This window comes from Hippocampus guttulatus, chromosome 6, assembly GCF_054856545.1.
Source record: "Hippocampus guttulatus isolate MCC_2025c chromosome 6, RoL_Hgut_1.0, whole genome shotgun sequence".
NCBI lineage: Eukaryota > Metazoa > Chordata > Actinopteri > Syngnathiformes > Syngnathidae > Hippocampus > Hippocampus guttulatus.
The window spans coordinates 12730627-12751608 of NC_141266.1; the positions used below are offsets into that span (position 1 = coordinate 12730627).

At 40.4% G+C, this 20982-nt stretch overlaps 1 protein-coding gene across 2 annotated transcripts in view; it reads left to right on the forward strand.

Annotated features, from left to right (window-relative positions):
* Positions 1 to 17150, forward strand: part of sntb1 (syntrophin, basic 1) — a 34688-nt gene extending 17538 nt beyond the window's left edge. Inside the window, exons 3-8 of one of the 2 annotated variants that reach the window (XM_086113629.1) lie at positions 1078 to 1195; positions 1310 to 1399; positions 3403 to 3542; positions 4264 to 4460; positions 10717 to 10946; positions 13541 to 17150. In XM_086113629.1, the coding sequence (XP_085969755.1) occupies positions 1078 to 1195; positions 1310 to 1399; positions 3403 to 3542; positions 4264 to 4460; positions 10717 to 10946; positions 13541 to 13633 (868 nt within the window). In that variant the 3' untranslated portion in view covers positions 13634 to 17150. Of the gene's footprint in view, positions 1 to 1077; positions 1196 to 1309; positions 1400 to 3402; positions 3543 to 4263; positions 4461 to 10716; positions 10947 to 13540 lie in introns of those variants that run through there. The other variant, XM_086113630.1, reaches the window with a different exon arrangement.
* The last annotated feature ends 3832 nt before the right edge of the window (positions 17151 to 20982 follow it).

Genomic DNA, 20982 nt, shown 5'->3' on the forward strand with positions numbered 1-20982 from the left:
AGTGCATGTGGTGTCCGACTTGCAGATGCATTACATTCACTTGGGATTTTCCAGGTGTCCTGTGTCAGGTGTGTGTGTGTGTGTGTGTGTGTGTGTGTGTGTGTGTGTGTGTGTGTGTGTGTGTGTGTGTGTGTGTGTGCGTGCGTGCGTGCGTGCGTGCGTGCGTGTGTGTGTGTGTGTGTGTGTGTGGGAAAGGGAAAAGAAAGAAAGCCTGTTTGCGCAAACCACACGTGGTAAGGAGTAGTTTCACTCCACCACCCACGGGAGCACCTCGACAGATGACTATTGAGTTTGGAAATAGTTGGTGGTAAACACCCGAGAAAAGGAATGCGGTTGTACTCATCCTGCGCAGTGTTGAGGATGAAACTAAATATTTCCTCCCAGTTTGCTTCCAGCTCATCATAATGTTTCGTTTTGATTCATTTCCTTTCACGGCAGGGTGTTTAGTGCTTGACATACGTGTTGGACTGGCATAGCTGGGTGGTGTGACGTAATCAGGTTTTCTCACTTTAACTCAACAATCCCACATTTTTATGCTTCATACGTGTATGAAGCTGTGTATTATGGTTGCATTAATCATCACTCGTATATCGGGAAATACCTTTGACCTCCTACGCTTCTTGAGATAATTCGTCGACAGGATTTAACGGGCATGATGTTAACAATCTCAAAAGGCAGCGTGTTATATGATGTACCGTGAAACCCGTGACAGAAGGCCTTTTTAAAATTCACATTCACTCAGCACACGATCAAAGAGCTGCTCGCTGAGGCCCAGGAGCATTCTATAGATACGTGTCTATGGAGGACAGAAATACTCCCTTATGGTAAAAGGAGATCAGTTCAGGAAATTTAGAGAGAAACGCCTATTTGTTTGAAATGGCCCGCAGAGGTTTTTCAAGTACGGCAACTTCACTGCCTTTTAACGAGGATCAGAGAAGTTAAGACTGAAACTTAAAACAAGAATTTTTTTGGCCTGTGGCTTTCAGCCAGAAAGAAAAAAAAGGGGGCGGGAGAAAGAATCATAGACTGTCTGTAATTTGACTTCCTTACCTCTTTTGCTAAAATTGTTTTGTCCAGACAAGTGGAGTTGCACTCCCCCGATGCCAGGCACACCGTGGTACTGCGGTGTCCAGACCAGTCATCCGCCCTCACTTGGTTCTCTGTGATGCATGCTGTCACATCCACACTGACACAGGTCTGTCGCACAATTGCACAACAGCTATAGCATACTCCTTATTCTAACATGCTGTACCTATACATACAACACAAGAATGTAGATGTACTGAATGATCACGTCATCTCTTTCCAGCAAGCACTAGCTGAGGTGATTCATCACACAACCAGGTCAGGGGTTGCTGGCAGCAAGGAGATTCGACACCTGGGATGGCTGGCAGGCAAGGTGAGGAGCAAATGTGTATCCTGATCACGGAAGGAATGAAAATCATACGTGCCACTGCATTTGATGACCCAAATGCCTCACTTTGCACTCTCTTAGGGTTGAGGTGGGGAGTTTAGATAGTTAAGATTCATGTTGGAAACCTAAAAGCTGGAACATGAAGATGTGCAAGTGCCAAGTGTTTTATGTGGTGTTTGGTTGCCCTCCCCGCCCCACACACACTCTGACAGAATCATTAGGAATATCCTCGTGTGTACAGCAAGCTTCCAGTCACGTGAAACTCTCCTTAATGACTGCATCTGTTGAATTATATCCCAACATTTACAATATTCTCCGATCAAATTCTAACCATTATTGTTCATTAGCGACAAATTGTCATCATGTGACCCTTGATCCTGTAAAATCCTCCCATGTGGCTCAGACAGATCTTCAAAAGGCAGCTTAGGATTCCCTAGCTGGGTTGCAGATCAAGTCTTTCTATGGGAATAGTTATGAATGTGAAATACCAAGCTGCATACGGTATGGAGATGGGCACTTTGAATGTAAAGGATTAACTCTGTGGCTTGTGAAGGAAAAGCAAGTGGGGTTTCTTTGAGAGGTGGGGGTTGTGCGGGAAAAGCAAATGTCTCAATCATGTACCTATGCACCAGCACTAGAAATAAATTTGCATTTCTATCACACCTCCCGAATGGACAACATTTCTCTGGTATTCTGATTCGGTGATTGACTTGCGAAAGAAGGGAAAAACAAAACATGTTAGGTCTGCATATAAACACAGTTATACAGATTTATGTATTCCATACACATTACTTCTCTGAGTTTGTGCTTGAGCAACTTTGGGAAGAAAACATTTTCAGTACTTTGCGCATTCACTAACATTTTCAAAATGCACGTTAGCTTTAGTGGATGGCTGCACAGATAAAGACAATTTTCCAGTGCTTAAAAATGATGGAATAAGCTCTTTTTGTTTTATTTTATTTTATTGTTTGTTTGTTGTTTGTTTTGTTTTGTTTTTTTACGTCAGATAACCAGAGTTGTCATGAATTAAATGACAGTATGCCATCATCCATCTAACCTGTGTACAAAACACTTTTCCCTTGTAGGGTCACAATGAGCTAGAGTCCATCAAGGCTGACCTTGGGCAAAAAGTAAACTACACACTGGTCTTGTCGCCAGTCAGACATAGGGCACATTGGGAGAGACACCGTTTCACACTCGCATTTACATCATCACTGGTTGGGAACTGAACCACTAGACTCTCCGTGACCTGTGTGTGACGCCACCGTTGTGGAATTATCCGAATAACAAATCAAGTGAGATCTTGTCCCGGAACATCCGTGCACGTATTGCAAAGCTCCTATCATAAAAGTTAAGGGACGGTGGGGGAATTTACATGGCTGTCCATAAGCTATAATTCCGAAGTCTGGTATATATTACCAAAAAAATGATTGAATGGACAGTTTACTCAAGAATGGGGCATGAGTTCGCCAATAATGCAGTCACTTTAATCTCTTGACATTCTGATTACCGTGTTTTCCGCAATATCAGGCACTTCGGAGTATGAGGCGCACCATCAATGAATGGCCTATTTTTAATCTGTTTTATAATGCGCATAGAATAGAAGCTATAATAGTGGCTGTGGTTGCCGCGTGCATCCACTAGATGGCGATATGCTAAAGGGAATACAATACAGCCTTATTGATATGGAGCTTTCACAACCGCTGCAGCTGTAATAAAGTGCTTTACAGAACATTTAAAATATGACATCAAAGAAATCAGAATGTTGATCCACGTACAAGGCGCATCAGATTATAAGGCACATTGTCGGCTTTTGAGAAAATGGAATGCTTTTAGGTGTGCCTTATAGTGCGGAAAATACGGTAACTCAAGCCTATGCAAAAGTTGATATTGAAGAACACACGCCATTTGCTGTTGATTGCAATTAGGATTGTTCAGACTGTTGGAGGTCAACACTCAACCGAGTTCCGTTTCATGTGTTTGCATAGCAAAGCGAAAGCGAGAAGCAGTGCTGGAAGCCTGTGCTGGTGGTGGTGACGGAGAAAGACCTTCTGCTCTATGACAGCCTGCCTCGGAGCAAGGAGGCCTGGCACAGTCCCGCACACACATATCCTCTTCTTGCAACACGGTGGGTCCATCCTCACGGCAATACAACCGAAACGTGTTGGTGAGATTCCACTGTATAAAAGCTAACAGTTGTAGGTCAAAGATTTATACTATACAAGATTGAACGCTCGAAAAGTGCTTGGGTTTTTCAAAAGTTCTGTGTACAGTATTATGAAAAACTCTGGTCCTCTCTTTTGTGTCAAACAGCATAGTTTTAATATTTAGTATGCAGCATCTATTTGGGTGGAAAATATGAGCTTTGGGAGTCGCACATCTTTGCTGGGCCTAGCATACTGTACACTTTGTTCGCAAAAGCGTTTTCAGGCTCATAACATTTAGCCGTCTTGAATGTGTGACGTATACCATGATGATAATGTCACCTATTTATAAAGCTTTTACTTTTAGACTCATTTTTATCCATTGTCATATAAAAAAAGCTCAGGAAGACTCCATCAATGTCATGTTCACGAAATGTAAGAACATACATCGCCAACTGTATCTCTTGTTTGTTAAAAAAAGAAAATAAAGATTCCCTCACTCAATTAAGGGACGTTCCAATATAAGCAGAAACACAGCCTGCCAATCTTTGATGACTAAGATCATTTGAGCCTGGAACAAATTGAGTCACTTGACATTATTTCTAGTGAGAAATCTGATTGAAATGAGAACAACTTGGAAGTCAGATAATGTCTTTGCAGATTATTCTACCGTGTATTCAAATGTGAGCTTTTGTGTTCCTCCAGTCTGGTGCACTCTGGGCCTGACATGAGTTCTCCTCACTCGGGCGCAGAGCTCTTTTTCGCCACTCGAACCGGCACTCGCCTTGGAATCGAGACTCATCTTTTCCGGGCTGAAACCAGCAAGGATTTATCCCTGTGGACTCGACAAATAGTCAACGGCTGTCACGCATCCGCCGAGATGATCAAAGAAGTCAGTACTAGTGAGTACGGCTACATCGCACTGACACTGACATAAATGTTGATAAACAGTGGTACCTTGACTTGACTTGAAGCTTAATTCATTCCATGACTAATTGCGTACCGAGCGCAATTTAGCTGTATATCAAGTCCATTTTCCACATTGGGAATAATTCAAATGGCACGAATCAAAATGATGAAACGTTACAAAATGTCTATAATTTAAAAAAAAAATGCATTGTGCTGTAAAATAGAACTGATAGTTCATCCATTATCTGAACCACTTATCCTCACAAAAAGAAAATTGGAAATTGGGGCACTTATAAGTCAAGGTACATCTGTATATTAAAAACAAAAGCTTCCCTAAAATCAATGTCACATGAAACGTACTGTATCCTCTGTGAACCAAGAGAAAAATGCATGAGGCTGGCGAACGTAGAAGTATGAGGATGGAATAAATCATGCTGCCCAGGTCACTGCGCTAGATCTTGCGACGCTTCTTCGGTGTACAGTGCCTGAAGCGCTGCAAGATTAAAATAACATCTTAAACCAAGCTCATGAAGCAGAATGTCAACGCAAACGCCCACAGAAGGTAGAAGGGAGCCATATGGGAGACCTTTGCAAACTATTTATAGACGCGAGCGGCATTTTTCTGTGTTTTTGTAATTGTGTATTCACTGTCAAGGGAATTCCAACCGAACCCCCTCCCCTCTCCTTTTCCGTCCCTGTACAAAATGTCCTGGGAACTGCACGTCTCCCGTGGGTGACCATGACCACCCCCGCTGCTCCCCCTCACCAGCCCTAACTCATCACACAGTGCCAACTTTCACTTCGGTCCCTCTTGTATCCAGCAGCGAAGTCTGCCTGACGCCAGCTTCACATCCCGTCAATGTCAGCATTTGTCACAGCCAAGCTTTTTGACATTGTCTTTGCAGTCACTTGTACAACACAGTGTTCAGTCGGGTGTGCAGTTGGCACATTTAGAGGCCTCAAGGGGTAGTATCGTAAATCATATTGTGTGTCGATCGTAAATCAGTTTGTGTGTCATGCTTAGTTGCGGGAAAATTTGACTTCTTCATCTTTTTTTAGCACCATGATCAAATGTTGTCTAGACAGAAGGACATAACCTTTGTAGCAGTCTTACAATCGACAGGCGATTTGTTTTTCTATAAATATTTTTTAACCTGCTTCTATTGAGTTTTGTTAGTTCACACAAGGACACTTGGGGCAAAGGTCACCCAAAATCAAAGATAATTTTTGTATGTGGGAAATAACTGCAGAACAAACATCTGCGTATTCAAGCTTTTTCAAATGGTCAGATTTTTTTCAAAGCTGTATGGCTAATAGTGCATTTTTTAAAAATGCAATTTTCTCAGAGTGGAAGTTAAGAATTACCATAATTGATCCGCGGTGACACCTCAGAGTGCAGAACAGCGTGGTTCGAAAATCATTAGTGCGGAACGGACAGCTAATGTCATTTTCTAGATTAAACAGCAGAAAAAATGCCTGGATCTTATGCATTACATTAGATCCTCTCCTTATCTCAAAAATCACTTCACTCTTTACTTTGACCCTTTCTCCCATTCTTTCTCTCAAGTGTAGCAAAAGTCTCTGGTCGATGAATAGAGTTTCTCTTTGAACTAGCAACCACAATATAATGATGATCTTATCATGCTGACTTGGGGTTTTCATCTTCTTTCGTAGTGACATTACATTGTTTTGTAGTTCCGACACTGAAAAAAACCCATCCATCCATTATCTGAAACCCTTTTATCCTGTGAGAGTCGCAGGTTTGCTGGAGCCTGTCCCAGCCGTCTTCGAGCAGTAGATGGTGGGGGACACCCTGAACTGGTTGCCAGCCAATCGCAGGGCACACAGACAAACCACCATCTGTGCTCACACTCGCACCTAAAGACAATTTAGAGTGTGCCATTAACCTGCCATTCATGTTTTTGGAATGCGGGACAAAGCTAGAGGCCCAGGAGAAAACCCATGCAGGCCCAGGGAGAACATGCAAACTCTACACTCCGGAAGGCCGGGAATCAAATCCATGCCCTCTGCACTGCTCACCGTGCTGCCCTTGGCAGCCCTTTAAATAGACTTAAATAGAACAGAAATAGGTTCCTCATTTCAATCATGTGAAACAAATGTACTGTATATGCTCAAAATAATTACATTCTAAGGTTTTTTTTTATAATGTAGTAGAGAAGGAAAAACATCATTAATATTCCAAAGTGCGCCTGGCACATGCCACCCACATTCTATATTACAGTATATGTCGTGGTCCAAACACTGCACTTTATAAATTATACAGAAACATTTTACAATTTATTTAATGGTTCTTCTTCAACCTTTTCAAGGTATATTTCTTGACCTTCTTATCATATAAATGTGTGTGCTTTTGTTGTGCACTACTTTGATGGATTTGATGCAAAGATCCAATTGTGTGCACGGATCTGCATTAGAAATACTAACTTTGTCAGTCATTTTCGCAAAACATGGTAACCTTTCATAAGTATTTTCAGAGGAATAGTTGTCGGAATTTAGATTCCCTACTGGAGTAAGAAGGTGAATAAATAAATCAGGGGAAGCGCATTGTAACAATACGTGCTCAGGCAGCACAGGAGGGCACACTAGGTTATGGCCCCATCAAACAAAATTGGAATAGCTTATCCTGCTAATCAACGTGGAAGAGTATGTAAGCATGATGTTTTCCAAGCGTCCAGAATTGATTGTGCTGAACTTTGGAGGCTCGACTGTACACGGTGTTATTATTATTTTTTGGACTTATTTTCCTAGTCCAGAAGATAAACTAATTTCAACAAAACAATTGCAAATCGAGGACCTAATGTGTACATTAGTAGACATCCATTAGTAGAATATCATCCAGTTGCATTTTGATTAGTAATTTAATTGTTTCGGTATCCACTCCACCTCTGCACTCAGTACCAGACTATACTCCAACTATAATTTGACCATTTGTCATCTATACTGCATTTACCAGAGCTGTACAACCACGAAAGCAGATTTTCTCAACAAAGCGAACTGCTGAGTTTTAAACAAATGATGGAAGCGTTTGCCACCGAACGGGGCGGAGTTGGTGCAGCAAATCTGTTAGATGGTATCCAAGCAACTGATGAATTAACCACTCATGCTTTTGACGTAAAAGATTTTAGGCAGCGGTAATCAGAATCAATTGCAGTTTGCTGCTCATGAGTGGGCTCTCTGTTTCTCTCATAATGACATGCAAGTTGCCATAGCTGAATAAATGGGTATGATTGGCTGTGACATGAAGTTAAAATATGTTAAGTAGTGACTGCAATTGTGAGCCAATTTGTTTTGGTGTGTTTTTTTAAAGTGCCTTTAGTTTAAAAAAAAAAAAAAGAACCAAAAAAGATGTTTTTATTCAAGCTGTTGCATGTTTAAGAGGATGTGCCAAAACAACAACAATTTTTTTTCTCCAGAATTATTCAGTGTAAATTATTGTACAGTGTAAGTCAACCATCTGCTACTCTGTACAAGTTAAAGAATTTCCAAATTCATCCAAATCATAATGTGATGCACATTATCGGTGAGCAACTGAGAACCTTCGTGCTTCACTACATGAGGTTTGATTGTCAACAAAAACCATTCTAGTCGGACAAAAGATGCTTAGGCAGGCTACATACTTGAATGAGCACACGCTGCCGTGCAAATATGATCCCCCTGTACACACGCGCACGCGTGAGCACACAGTGAGTGTATACACATTCTTTTCAAGCTATCAGTAAACAATGGCAAGATAATAACTAGCCTCTGGCTCTCTTCCCCTTCTTTGCCCAAACATGCAGAGGAAATGATATCAAGATAGAGGAGCTTATGCTGTTCATTTAAAAAAAGAAAAGAAAAACGGCCGTGGTGTGTGTGTGTGGGGGGGGGGGGGGGGGGGGGTGAAGCCAATGTAACATAAAACAACAGCGTTGTTACGTGTAAACTAAGAAGCAAGTTTAATGCTGTTAAAGATACAAAAAAAGAGAGAAATTGTGCTGCAGAAGAGATAAATGATACCGAATGGTGCATACAGCCAGCAAATAATCAGTCACTGTGAACGTAACATATACAAATAAGCACGGAGCATACAGTATGGAGATGAGCCCGTATGATATATTGTTAGAGGAATCTATGAGCAAAATTGTATCATGTTTAAAGTTTCATTTTAATTTGGACACATCGAAACGTTTGGGTGCGTATCCAGCACCCCCAAATGCCTGTGCATAAAGGCTACCTGGCCGAAGGGCTGTTGAAGTCCACAATTAGCACGTCAATGCAGATGGGCGATCACGGGGGAGAGGGCGAAACTCGGTCACAAAAGGGGAATGAATAATTCGGGAACAGCGGTTGAGCAACAAAAGATGAGTTGAGAACACCCGTCGCGCCCAGACGACATTGGCCATCCGCAAAGTCTACAACATGCTAATTGGATGTAGACCAGCCAGAAAAGGCGCCAATGTACTGGTGGTTCAAGTTGGAAAAACAGGTAACCAATCACTACCGAGGGGCCGGACCGGGGGTGCGGCATGCAAATATCGGGGGCAGTGTTTTTCTTGTATTTTGCATATGTTACAATAAAATGTCGAACTCGCGGTGGCGGGACTTGGAGTGTGATCGCGGAGCAACTAACCGTCGTTCGCTCTCAGAGATTCGCTTCCGCCGATATTGAAGACAATTTTCCTGTGTGCCGAGTCATTTCTTTAACTTTGTCCGAGAAAATCTCTGACATATATTAAATGAATACATGATAGATTTCTCAAGTCGTTGTTAGCGACTGTTGCATAGCCTGAAGTGATTGCCAGCCAATAGCAGACTAGTATTTGTTCCAAACCCTCAGGTTTTGTCTCAGAATTTCACATTAGAACTTTTTAATAGGTGCTATCAGTTGGAAGTACTGTACTGGATTCACAGAAATGGCTCTGGCCAATAAGACCTTTTCACATTGCACCGTTTGCGATTGGCTGGCACCCGACGACAATGCACTGTCCTCGGGTGCAAGCTTGCCCATATTTGGACATGGGTGATACGTGACCTACCAGGAAGTGGCATGGATGCTTTTCCTGCTGGTTGGTCTATTGCTGTTAAGACTTTGAAATGACTCTGCCAGCCCCTCTCTTATTGCATAAGCCATCTTGCAGGGCGTTCCATTGTCGCATCCTCACAGTACAGAAACAATGAATAGCAATGGCGTGCTGCTCACGACTAAGTGAAGTATGCAATGGCTTTTCCATTAGAATTTTTTGGAGAACACCAATTGTTGTTATTGTCAATTGGTTGCGTAAGGGCACCGCTTTCCATAAAGGACCAGCAAATGCCACTTGCAATATATTGAACTGCCTCAACTGTGAAACTTGTATCACAAAAATATAGATGGATTTTTCATTGTTTACATTTCTGTGCATTGAAATTTCCTGTGTTGCTTTTACTTTTCCACTCATTCGGTTCATTGTGTTTCATAGAAATAATTATTGTATGGGTGAAATATATAATTTGAAAAGAGTATTTTTTTTCTTTAATGTTATAGGTTTTACTATTAACTGTCATTAACAAACTTTTACGCTTGTATGACCATTGATAAAGTTACTTCAAAAGCTGTCTGCACAGTCAAACGGATCACTTTTCCCCCCCATTTTCTGTGTTGTACTTATGTTAGAACAAGCTCCATATTCATTTCATGGGGATTTTTTTTCCCATCCAAAACCCTTAAGGTTTCCATGGTCCAATGTTATTAGCACGTTTGATGATAGCCAAGGTTTCGTAACCAAATTACTTCAGTATGAAAGGATTATTTCCCTTGGTTAGAGTTAAAATCCCATTTATTTTTGAAGGATTTCTGACACAAATTGGCTGAGGTTGTTGTGGTGAATAGTTGAGTGGTCAGCCTGGTCCTTCTTCAAAGCCTCGCGTATTTTTGTCTTTGTCTATCTCAAAGCTACATTTTTAAAAGAGCCTTGCACATCTAAAAGGCTTGAGGTGTCTAAGATGATCATTTTTTTTCCATCAGGTCTTGGTTTTGGTACACAATTTAATCTTGATAGGCTTGCCTGGAAGAAAGAACAATTCCATATGGTATTTTCAAAATGCATCACATTTTTGTGCCTTACTCCTTCAAGATGGGCTAAGCTCCTCAACTCAATATATTCAATTATGAACTGATCGTGCTTTCTATTTAATCAACCACAAATTAGATGGAAGACACAAAAAAAACCTCCTGAAGAACTAATGAATGCTATGCAATGAATCTTTCAGGTTGTCTCTACCTGGGCCAGGAGTGCCGACTGGTGATCCACTATGAGCAGGGCTTCTCCGTGTTGGCTGAACCCAAACCCCGTGACAGTGAGAATGGAGACGAGGGGCGACCCCTTACGCCAACCAAAAAACGAGTGCTCCTATCCTACCCTTACGAAAAGCTGAGGATGTCATCGGACGATGGCGTTCGGATGCTATTCCTGGACTTTGGAGGAAAAGAGGGGGAGATTGTGAGTGCTTTCCTTTATTTTAAGCAAGAAAATGACACGTGTACATGTGGAAGTGGGCGGATCAATTTGGATACAAGTGATAATGTACTTGTGTAATGTGGATGTGTAATGGACTTGTGTGTGACCGGTATATGACGTGATTTTGATGTTTTTATTGTGTCCTAAAGTTTCATAGAATCATCTTATTCAAATCAGTGGTGCAGGTTAGGTGACTCTGAAAGGCGGTCAAACAGAAGATACGGGTTAGGCCGGCCCTAATATATATTTTATTGGCCTAACCTTTAAGCGGCGATGCATTGGAAAATTCCCGCACACCATCACAGAAAAACTCCTGAAATAAAATCACCCGCAGCCTGAGGTCTCTCCCATCCTGTTCGACTTTTAATCAGGTCCAATCACTGCGTAACTGGTCGAGCTTGCTCTTTTTACGCAGCAGTCAGGACCGATTACAGTCAAACTTAACAAATCAACAGCACATGTGCCTCTGCCTTATGAAATGTTGGCATTTTCATTTGGGAAAACGTCACTTTTTTTTCTATTCCCTGAAGAACTTATGATGACGCTATGAATATTAATGTGGGTTACAGTTGCAAGACAAACAGTTTTTAGGAAGACAGCAGTCAAAATGCTAAAAGGCACTAAATTAATCGCCCTCTTGGCTAATGGGAATGAAGTAATGTAAATGGAGATGTTCTGTTTGTGTAAAGATGTCTCACTCGCCATTTACAGCTCAGTATAAATGAAAATTCTCTGTTGGCTATGAAGAGGGATTTTATTGTCAACACGGCTTCATAAAAATCCCAAGGCACTCGTGGATTTGGCTGATGGCTCATTAGCTCAACTTTTGAAAGACAAATCCGCTGGCCCTTTTCCCTTCATCATGTTGACTGTACTGTCATTATTTGGCACAGACACGCTGTGTTTCTAAATTTGTCTCCGCACTTGACTGTTTACCTTTCCCGGAGAGACAGTTGGACTGAACCAAACTAAAATAGGCATCTGAAAATTAGATTGCAGTTCTGCATATGCTTGAGCTACATTTAAAGGCTGCACTAAAGAGAGAACAAGGTTGTTTTGTGCGTCATGCATTCATCAGCATGCGAAAACTATTATCACTAACTTGTACATACCGAGCACGAGTACAATGCCGTCGGTGGAGAGATGTTTGGTCACCATCCGAAGAGCTGCGTGAAATAAAAATGAAAAGAATGGAAATCGGGCCCAAATATTTTTGACAGCACTTTAGAAACACTGTCGGGCTTCTTCAAGTCCTCCAAAATGAAGAATAAATCGCCGTGGTGTAAAAGGTTACTTATCAAGACTTTTTTCAGGATCAATAAAAAAGCGTTTTTTACGGTACCGTGTTCCATAAAAACACGGCACTAAACAATTGTTATTAGACAGCTGTCGCACTATGAACATAAATATAGCCTTTAACAGACATTGAAGTATAATGACTGTTTTGAAATGTTTACAAGCAGTCTGAATTGTCTGTCTCCAAATAGAAATACACTTTTGCCCAAAATTATTTATACACTGGCAAATTGAGTTGAGCAGGGGGGGAAAAAAATCTGAAAATTACACACCTGGCAAAACACTTTAAGATGTTTTTTTGTTTGTTTTTGTTTTTATTTTTGGGTTTTTTTAGGGGGTGTGCAAAAAAAAGAATTCAAAAGGTCCAAAACTCTTACATTCTCAATACAAAAACCACTAATCTAAATTTAAGTTTATTAGACTCATCTAGATCAGGGATGGGCTACTTAAATGTCAGAAGGGACCTAAATTTTTCATTAGACCAACTTGGGGAGGCCGGGGGGGGCACCTCGGACCGCGCACTTTCTTCACCAGATATATGACCAAAAAAGCTGTGTTAAATATGGGTTACATATTGTGTAATGAAATGTGTGTACATGTGCAAAATACATCCTCTTGATATATTTCATTTTGAATAGTATAGTTTTCAATGTATAAAAGATTCATTTTCTTTCCTCAACAAAAAAAGGGGGTTGAAGGAAACAACAAAATAACCACATCCTGTAGTGCAAAGGGCTGCCTTACATAAGAACGACCATTCAAGGACGGCACAAAACTGCTGACCAAGAAACCAACATTAAATGCAAGAACTCAAATTTTTAATGTTAGGATATTCTGCCTACAGCAACAACAAGAAAAAAGTTCCTTCAGTCACACATGCCCCCCCCCCCCATCCCCAGTGTGCCCCCCCCCTATTTTAAACGGTCTGATATAGACAGCCTACAATTAATGCGATGCGTTTTACTGGAGAAAAGCAGTCATTATCCAAGTTTTATTGGAGGAAGCAAACAGTGGTTTAAGAGGGAATTTATAGGTTGAAGCTTCCTTACGAGCCTCAGGAAAGAAAGTGAGTCATAGAGCCGTGAAATTGCTCATGGTAAAATGAGGAAGAAAAAAAGGGGCTTGTTCTTTTACATGACGGCTAATTTGCATTGCAATGGGAAATGTTGACCTTTTCATGTCATTTTTACACTACGTTAGGATATGCCTGTTTATTTTCCTTCCTTCGTGTTTCATGCTACATGTGCAGAATGTCACTGTATCCATTGTTCTCCTTCTAGCAACTGGATCTCCACTCGTGTCCCAAGCCAATCGTCTTTATCGTCCACTCCTTCCTCTCCGCTAAGATGTCCAGGCTGGGGTTAGTGGCCTGATCGTGACCCCCGAATGGATTTCTGTTATTGTGTGTCCACATCTCTGCAACCCACGTGCAGAAGACGACATTGAGTCCAAGATGGAGCCTCTCTTTGGTCAAAGTAACAATGAAGAAACACGTTGAGGGTTCCTGGTCATTTGTTGAAGAGCTGTGAAGACTGAAAACTGCCGTCAGAGAACAAAACCTCGAGTGGACTCGAAGCAGAATGATGGATGTGACAAATGTGAAGAACGATAGGGCATTACTGACATATTCATGACTTTTGTTTTGGTTAATATTGTCGTAAATTGACTTCATTTACTAGTTTTATTTAATTTATTGATGATCTATGTGCAAACTTTCAGAAATTCACTCTGTTTTCTGTTTGTCTTGTTAGCAATGTTAGCATTTCTCATCAACCATATAATGCACACAAAATGTTATCCGGCTTTTGGGTGAAACTTAAAGGTAAACTGAAAATGCGCTTTAACTTTTACAGGTGAAGTTCATTTGAGCTTCAGTAAACTTGAATGCACTTGTGCAGCTATTCAGTAGACCTTTGCACAACTTGCTGCTCTCTATTTCGAAGGAGCTAAATGGCACAATTCCCAAACGCAGCACTGTTGCAACATGCCGATGGCGCTCTGTGACACTCAAAGCTCAGTGTTGATCAGTTGCGAGGTGTCATGATGTCCAAATGTCAGCCGCATCTTTAAATAGCAAATTCTCTTCGGCTCAAAAAATGTATTTGTGCATCCATGGATCAAACACCTCTTGTCTGTTCAGCTCCTTGTTCGGGAACAGTAAGTTGTGCAAAGAGCACTGAAAAATTGGACAGTTAAGCATTTGCATTCAAAATTTTACACAAGGTCAAATTGAGTCAACTTAGAATTTTTAGTACACTGGCGATTCATCCTGGAATTTTCATCCAAAGCCAAATATACTTAACATTTTGTGAGAAATGTTATGTGTATTTCACTACGATGAAGTCGTATGTTCCCAGAATAGAAAACTCAGTTAAGTGTAATTACGTGACAGTATTGCTTTAAAATGTTGTCATTCAAAAGCCAGCTGTGCTTTATATTACAGTGTTGCGACTCAAATTATATTTTTGGAGCTCCAGTGTCTCACGGAATAATGTAGCTATACCACTGGCACAAATCCGGCTGTCTGTTCCTTACAACTACCGGTAATCGTGCATGCATATACACTGCTCATCTTGAAATAAGATAAGAAAACCTTTATTAGTCTCGCAATGGAGAAATTCCCAATTCAATTGGAGCAATTCAACTGAATAGCAGCAAAGTTATGAAAGGAAGAAATAGAAAACAAAATATAGGAGCTGCTGGAAAGGCAGCCACTCTCGCGGCGCCATTTTGAAGTCAAAATAACAAAAATAACACAACACAACACATAGGACACAGACAGTCGTGCAATCTTCACCACTTTTCTGCATACACTTGTTGTCTGAAGCAGTTTATAGATGAAAGAGGAGAGGATCAAAGTGTCCTTTCACCAGTGGGTCAGAGACGTCATGCTGAAAATGTGCTCACGTCTGCTACAAGCTAAGTTTTGAAAGCAAACACGAAGCTGTAGCGTCCATTGACAAAAGGAGATTAGTTCACTTCTCCTGTCCCACGTAATCCGCTTCAAACTCCAAGCCGCGACTCCCAGTGAGGGCGTGATTGTTTTTTGCCAGCGAAGTACAAGCACTAATATTGATGTGCTTGTATTTGAGGCCCCATGAAAAAAGCAACGAAATGAAAGCTAAGGACGATGTAGGGTATGACCACTTTACTGTCATCGCTCTAATGGTCAAAGATTTCAACTGTTCTTAAAAGGATTTTTTTTTCTGCCTGGAGCAATAAATGCAATCCCATTAATTACATCCTGTAGATCTATTTTATTCTGATCCAAAGGTCATCATGGTCGTTTTGTCTTTGTCGGCCTTCTCACCATTTGTTGTAGTGACAGCAGGTAGTCAACATTCCATTTAATTATGTATTGTATGGTGGCCTGGATTTTATTATTTTTTATTTGTAACACACTGTACTGTACATGTAACTGAGCGCGTTAATGTGACAAAATTCACCTACTTACACCACATTATCTTAGAGCGGAAGCTCCAAAGTCAAACATACAATTCGAAGTAAAATACTCCCCACTGGCCCCCTCCCAAAAATGAAGATTCAGCAATACTTTGCAAACACCTTCCTATTCCCTCTCCATTATGTTACAGATAAATGACTTTGTTTTGTTTTTAGTGTTTTTATACAGTTGAAAATATCTGCCTGTAGAAATAACCGTAGAACAGTGATACCTCTACTTACGAACGTCTGTCTCTTCATATGAAATTTTCAAGTTACGAAACGTCTCAACAGGAAAATATTTCCTCTTGTTATGAAAGAAATGTCGAGATACGAAAGATTAACTCATTCAGTACCAGCCAATTCTGGACCAAGTCTGAAAAGACGTTTAAAAACGTCTTTGGGAGTGAATGAGTTAATATACAGTATGGCCTGCAACTCACAGCTCCGAGTTTTCTGAACGCAACATATTCATAGCTGCTCTGCCATTAGCTATGACCGAGCATCATCCTGGCATCCCATTGGCTATGCAGCGTCCTCGTCATTCGTCCGGGCCATGAGGCGTTCCGACAGTTTTACATAAATGAATCACCCAGAAAAAGTGTTCACCAATCGGGCGATCGCTCACTATGCTGATGTTTGCCTTGGACATTTTCGAAGGATTGTTAAAAGCCGACAAAAGCAAACATCCTTGGATCAGTTCTTTACAATACCCCAGCCAAAAACCACTTCTGAGAGAGACCATGAACTAAAGAGGGCAAAAAACAATGAGGATGCAGTTAAAAGTTCAATCACCATCATTTTTATTCTTTATTCTTTGTTTTTTACATGATGCACAGCTCTCATTTGTTGTGCATTAATCTAATTGTAGCATGTATTTGTTAAATATTTTGATGCATTTTTATGTTTTCGGAAACATTTATGTCTGAATTTGGGTCGTCTTGAAACGGATTAGGGCATTTGCATGGAAAACCCATCTCTAATTACAAGATTTTCAAGTTAAGAAATTTCTTCCAGAACCAATTAATTTCGTAAGTAGAGGTACCACTGTATTATCATGGCCACAGTTTGAAACTGAGCTACAGTCACTCAATAACAGTGGCTGGTTTTACACGGCATGATTCACTTGACACAATTCCCATTCATGTTTTTGTCTTTGGAAAACTGACATGTGTTACTTGTCATGTGAATGGAAATAGTAAATTATGTTGGGGAATTTTGAAATTAAAACAAAAAGAGTCACTTCGCAAGGCTTTGTTGGACAACTATATATAAAAAAAAATTTAAACGTAAAAAAATATGGATGTATTTGTGGGGGATGATGGTCTCGTTGAACTTCCTTCATTTCACGCTGGCCACCCAGACAAGATCAAAATGATGATCTTTGCGCAAACCTCAATTACATTCTGCTATTCATACAACCACTGCTAGCGAGGGGGGGTGGGGGGGGGGGGGTGAACATCTTTAATTCACCAAAATAATACTAATCAAAGACAGGATACTATAATTAAGTATTGTTTGTAGGACTTTCACAGTGAGGCAATCAAGCATTAACGCAACCACGTCATTCTTGTGCCTTGGAAACGGATCGTTTTGGGAGGAATACATCATAGGATGAAGGCGGAGTAACATTGTGTCTCTAATTTGTCACATTGGCAGCAGTCATTTGATGTTTTGAGTTTTCACAGCTTTGTTCCCTTTTGTTGTGCACTGCAATGATGATTTTACAACATGTTTTGCGTCTTGCTCACTTGATCGTTACACATCATAAAGGCACCGCAACAATGGTATAACAGCAACGAATGCCACAATCACAAAGTGGGCGGTGAGAGGTTTTATGCTGCTTTGGAATAATGCCTTCATTTGTCATGCTGAATAACAAATCGATGTTTTTAAGTCAATGGATGCACATAAATGACATATTTAAAATGGATTACGATTGTTTTCATTGGCCTGCTTGTCTCATTTGGGATTAATGCTCATCTGTCAGCACAATTCACCCATTAGAGGTAAAGGAAATATATTTGGGCACACAAAACAAATGTACTATAGAAGGTTTATGATAATGCAAAAAGATACACTCAAAACAAATGTTTATCCTTCCATCCATCCATTATCTGAAACCCCTTTATCCTCATGTCTTCGGGTAGTAGGCAGGGGACACCCTGAACTGGTTGCCAGCCACCCACAGGGCACATGAAGACGAACAACAATTCACATTCACAATCATACATACGGACTATTTTGAGTGTTCCATTAACCTGTCATGCATGTCTTTGGAATGTGGGAGGAAACCAGAGTACCTCGAGAAAACCCACGCAAGTGCGGGCAGAACATGCAAACTCCACACAGGAAAGCCAAAAAGGACAGCTAAAAATAATACAAACGCTGTATTTACTGGCTTTAAAATAGTGTATTTCCCAAGTATTCCCCAAGGGAAATGTACTTGACCTTGCCCCAGACATATTTCCTGATCACAAAGCTTTCAGGTGTCTGACTACCCAGTCAGCAAAATTGGTCTGGCCCATCTCTGGGGCAGACACGGCACGTACACTCGGCCCACTTACCTCAATGAATGACGGTCCTGCAGTGGCCCACGTCTGGCATCCATGATGTGGGCCGCATTCGGCCCAGATCTGAGCCGCATTGTAAAACCATATATGGCCCTACTCCGGCCCGACGCTGGGCCAGAACAGGTTCCTGATATCAGCCTGAATTCAACCTCAACCAAGCCACATCTTTCATGAGCCATATTTGATCCACATTTAAAAAAAGAAAGTCTCGAAAACGACTGTTATAAAAATATGTTTATTGTCATAATTCGTGAACCTCACATATAACTCCACATACACTGGAAAAATGCACTTTTCTTTATTTAACAGTAAACACAAAGTCCAACTTGGGATGCAGCTTACTCTTGAACGGTATTTTTCTGTCCATCAAATTGTTGCGCTGTCCATGTCCTCTTTTCTTCTCATGCTCTCCTTCCTGTCACCATCCCGATCAGGAGCCAGATGTAGCCATCTTTAGATTGTGACATCAATCACATGAGGCCCTAGATGTTAGGCTGTTAGGTCTCACAGCGGCTGTAAGAACTGTAAGAAAACAAGAATGGACAGTGTGTTAGGAAAACAAACATTTGTACATGTCAGGAACAATGAATGGTCAGTAAAAATAACCCCTGAGATTTCTTATAATAATAATAATAATACATTTCATTTATAGGCGTCTTTCAAGACACTCAAGGACACTTTACAACCAAAACTAAACTAGGTGTGACGCTGTGGGGCGGAATATTTGCCACCAAAAACTAAATGTGAATAACTTTTAAATAGTTTATACTGAATTTGAATTACGTGAATTTAAGGTCAGTGGCTCAGAAAATGGATGGATTTGAATATTTTACTCTGAATCATATTGAATAACTGAATCTGAATTGTACAATCTGAATTTGAAACGATAGATTTTTTTTTCTTTGAAACTGTATTTGATCCTCACTGAAAATTAAATTCTGTTTATTTTCATATACAGTCTTACAAATACAAAACGACTTTTTTTCCAACGTCAAATTTTGTTTTTGAATTGAGGTTTTGAATTAACTTTATGGTCAAGTATGAAGTATCCGGTTTGTATTGCAGCAAACAGAATAAAAATTAATTTCATTGTATTTCAGTGCAGAAAGGGTTCTTTTTGGCAGCACCTCTGACTGTTCAATCACCTACATTTTCACAAGTGATGTGTCGGTCGCGAACGAGCCGGTACAAAGAGTGAAGTGAACGATGAGCCGTTTTTAGACGAAAAAAACCGACCATGTATAGTAAGGCGTTTTTAGCCTAAAAAAACTACCATGAATAGTAAGGCGTTTTGAGCCGAAAAAAACGACCATGTATAGGAAGCCGTTTTTAGCTGAAAAAAAACGTCCATGTAAGGCGTTTTTAGCTGAAAAAAGCGACCATGTATAGTAAGGCGTTTTGAGCCCAAAAAAACGACCATGTATAGTAAGGCGTTTTAACCCGAAAAAAAAGGACCACGTATATTAAGGTGTTTTTAGCCGAAAAAAACGACCATGTATAGTAAGGTGTTTTGAGCCGGAAAAAAAAAACGACCATGTATAGGAAGGCGTTTTTAGCTGAAAAAAACGACCATGTATAGTAAGGCGTTTTTAGCTGAAAAAAACGACCATGTATAGTAAGGCGTTTTAACCCGAAAAAAAAGGACCACGTATAGTAAGGTGTTTTTAGCCGAAAAAAAACGACCATGTATCATAAGGTGTTTTTAGCAGAAAAAAACGACCACGTATAGTAAGGCGCTTTTAGCCGAAAAAAATGACCATGTATAGTAAGCCGTTTTTAGACAAAAAAAAAGGCCATGTATAGTAAGGCGTTTTTAGCCCAAAAAAACCCCACCCTGTAGAGTAATGCGTTTTTAGACGAAAAAAACGACCATGTATAGGAAGCCGTTTTTAGCTGAAAAAAAACGACCATTTAAGGCGTTTTTAGCTGAAAAAAGCGACCATGTATAGTAAGGCGTTTTGAGCCCAAAAAAACGACCATGTATAGTAAGGCGTTTTAACCCGAAAAAAAAGGACCACGTATATTAAGGTGTTTTTAGCCGAAAAAAACGACCATGTATAGTAAGGTGTTTTGAGCCGGAAAAAAAAAACGACCATGTATAGGAAGGCGTTTTTAGCTGAAAAAAACGACCATGTATAGTAAGGCGTTTTTAGCTGAAAAAAACGACCATGTATAGTAAGGCGTTTTAACCCGAAAAAAAAGGACCACGTATAGTAAGGTGTTTTTAGCCGAAAAAAAACGACCATGTATCATAAGGTGTTTTTAGCAGAAAAAAACGACCACGTATAGTAAGGCGCTTTTAGCCGAAAAAAATGACCATGTATAGTAAGCCGTTTTTAGACAAAAAAAAAGGCCATGTATAGTAAGGCGTTTTTAGCCCAAAAAAACCCCACCCTGTAGAGTAATGCGTTTTTAGACGAAAAAAACGACCATGTATAGGAAGCCGTTTTTAGCTGAAAAAAAACGACCATTTAAGGCGTTTTTAGCTGAAAAAAGGACCACGTATATTAAGGTGTTTTTAGCCGAAAAAAACGACCATGTATAGTAAGGTGTTTTGAGCCGGAAAAAAAAAACGACCATGTATAGGAAGGCGTTTTTAGCTGAAAAAAACGACCATGTATAGTAAGGCGTTTTTAGCTGAAAAAAACGACCATGTATAGTAAGGCGTTTTAACCCGAAAAAAAAGGACCACGTATAGTAAGGTGTTT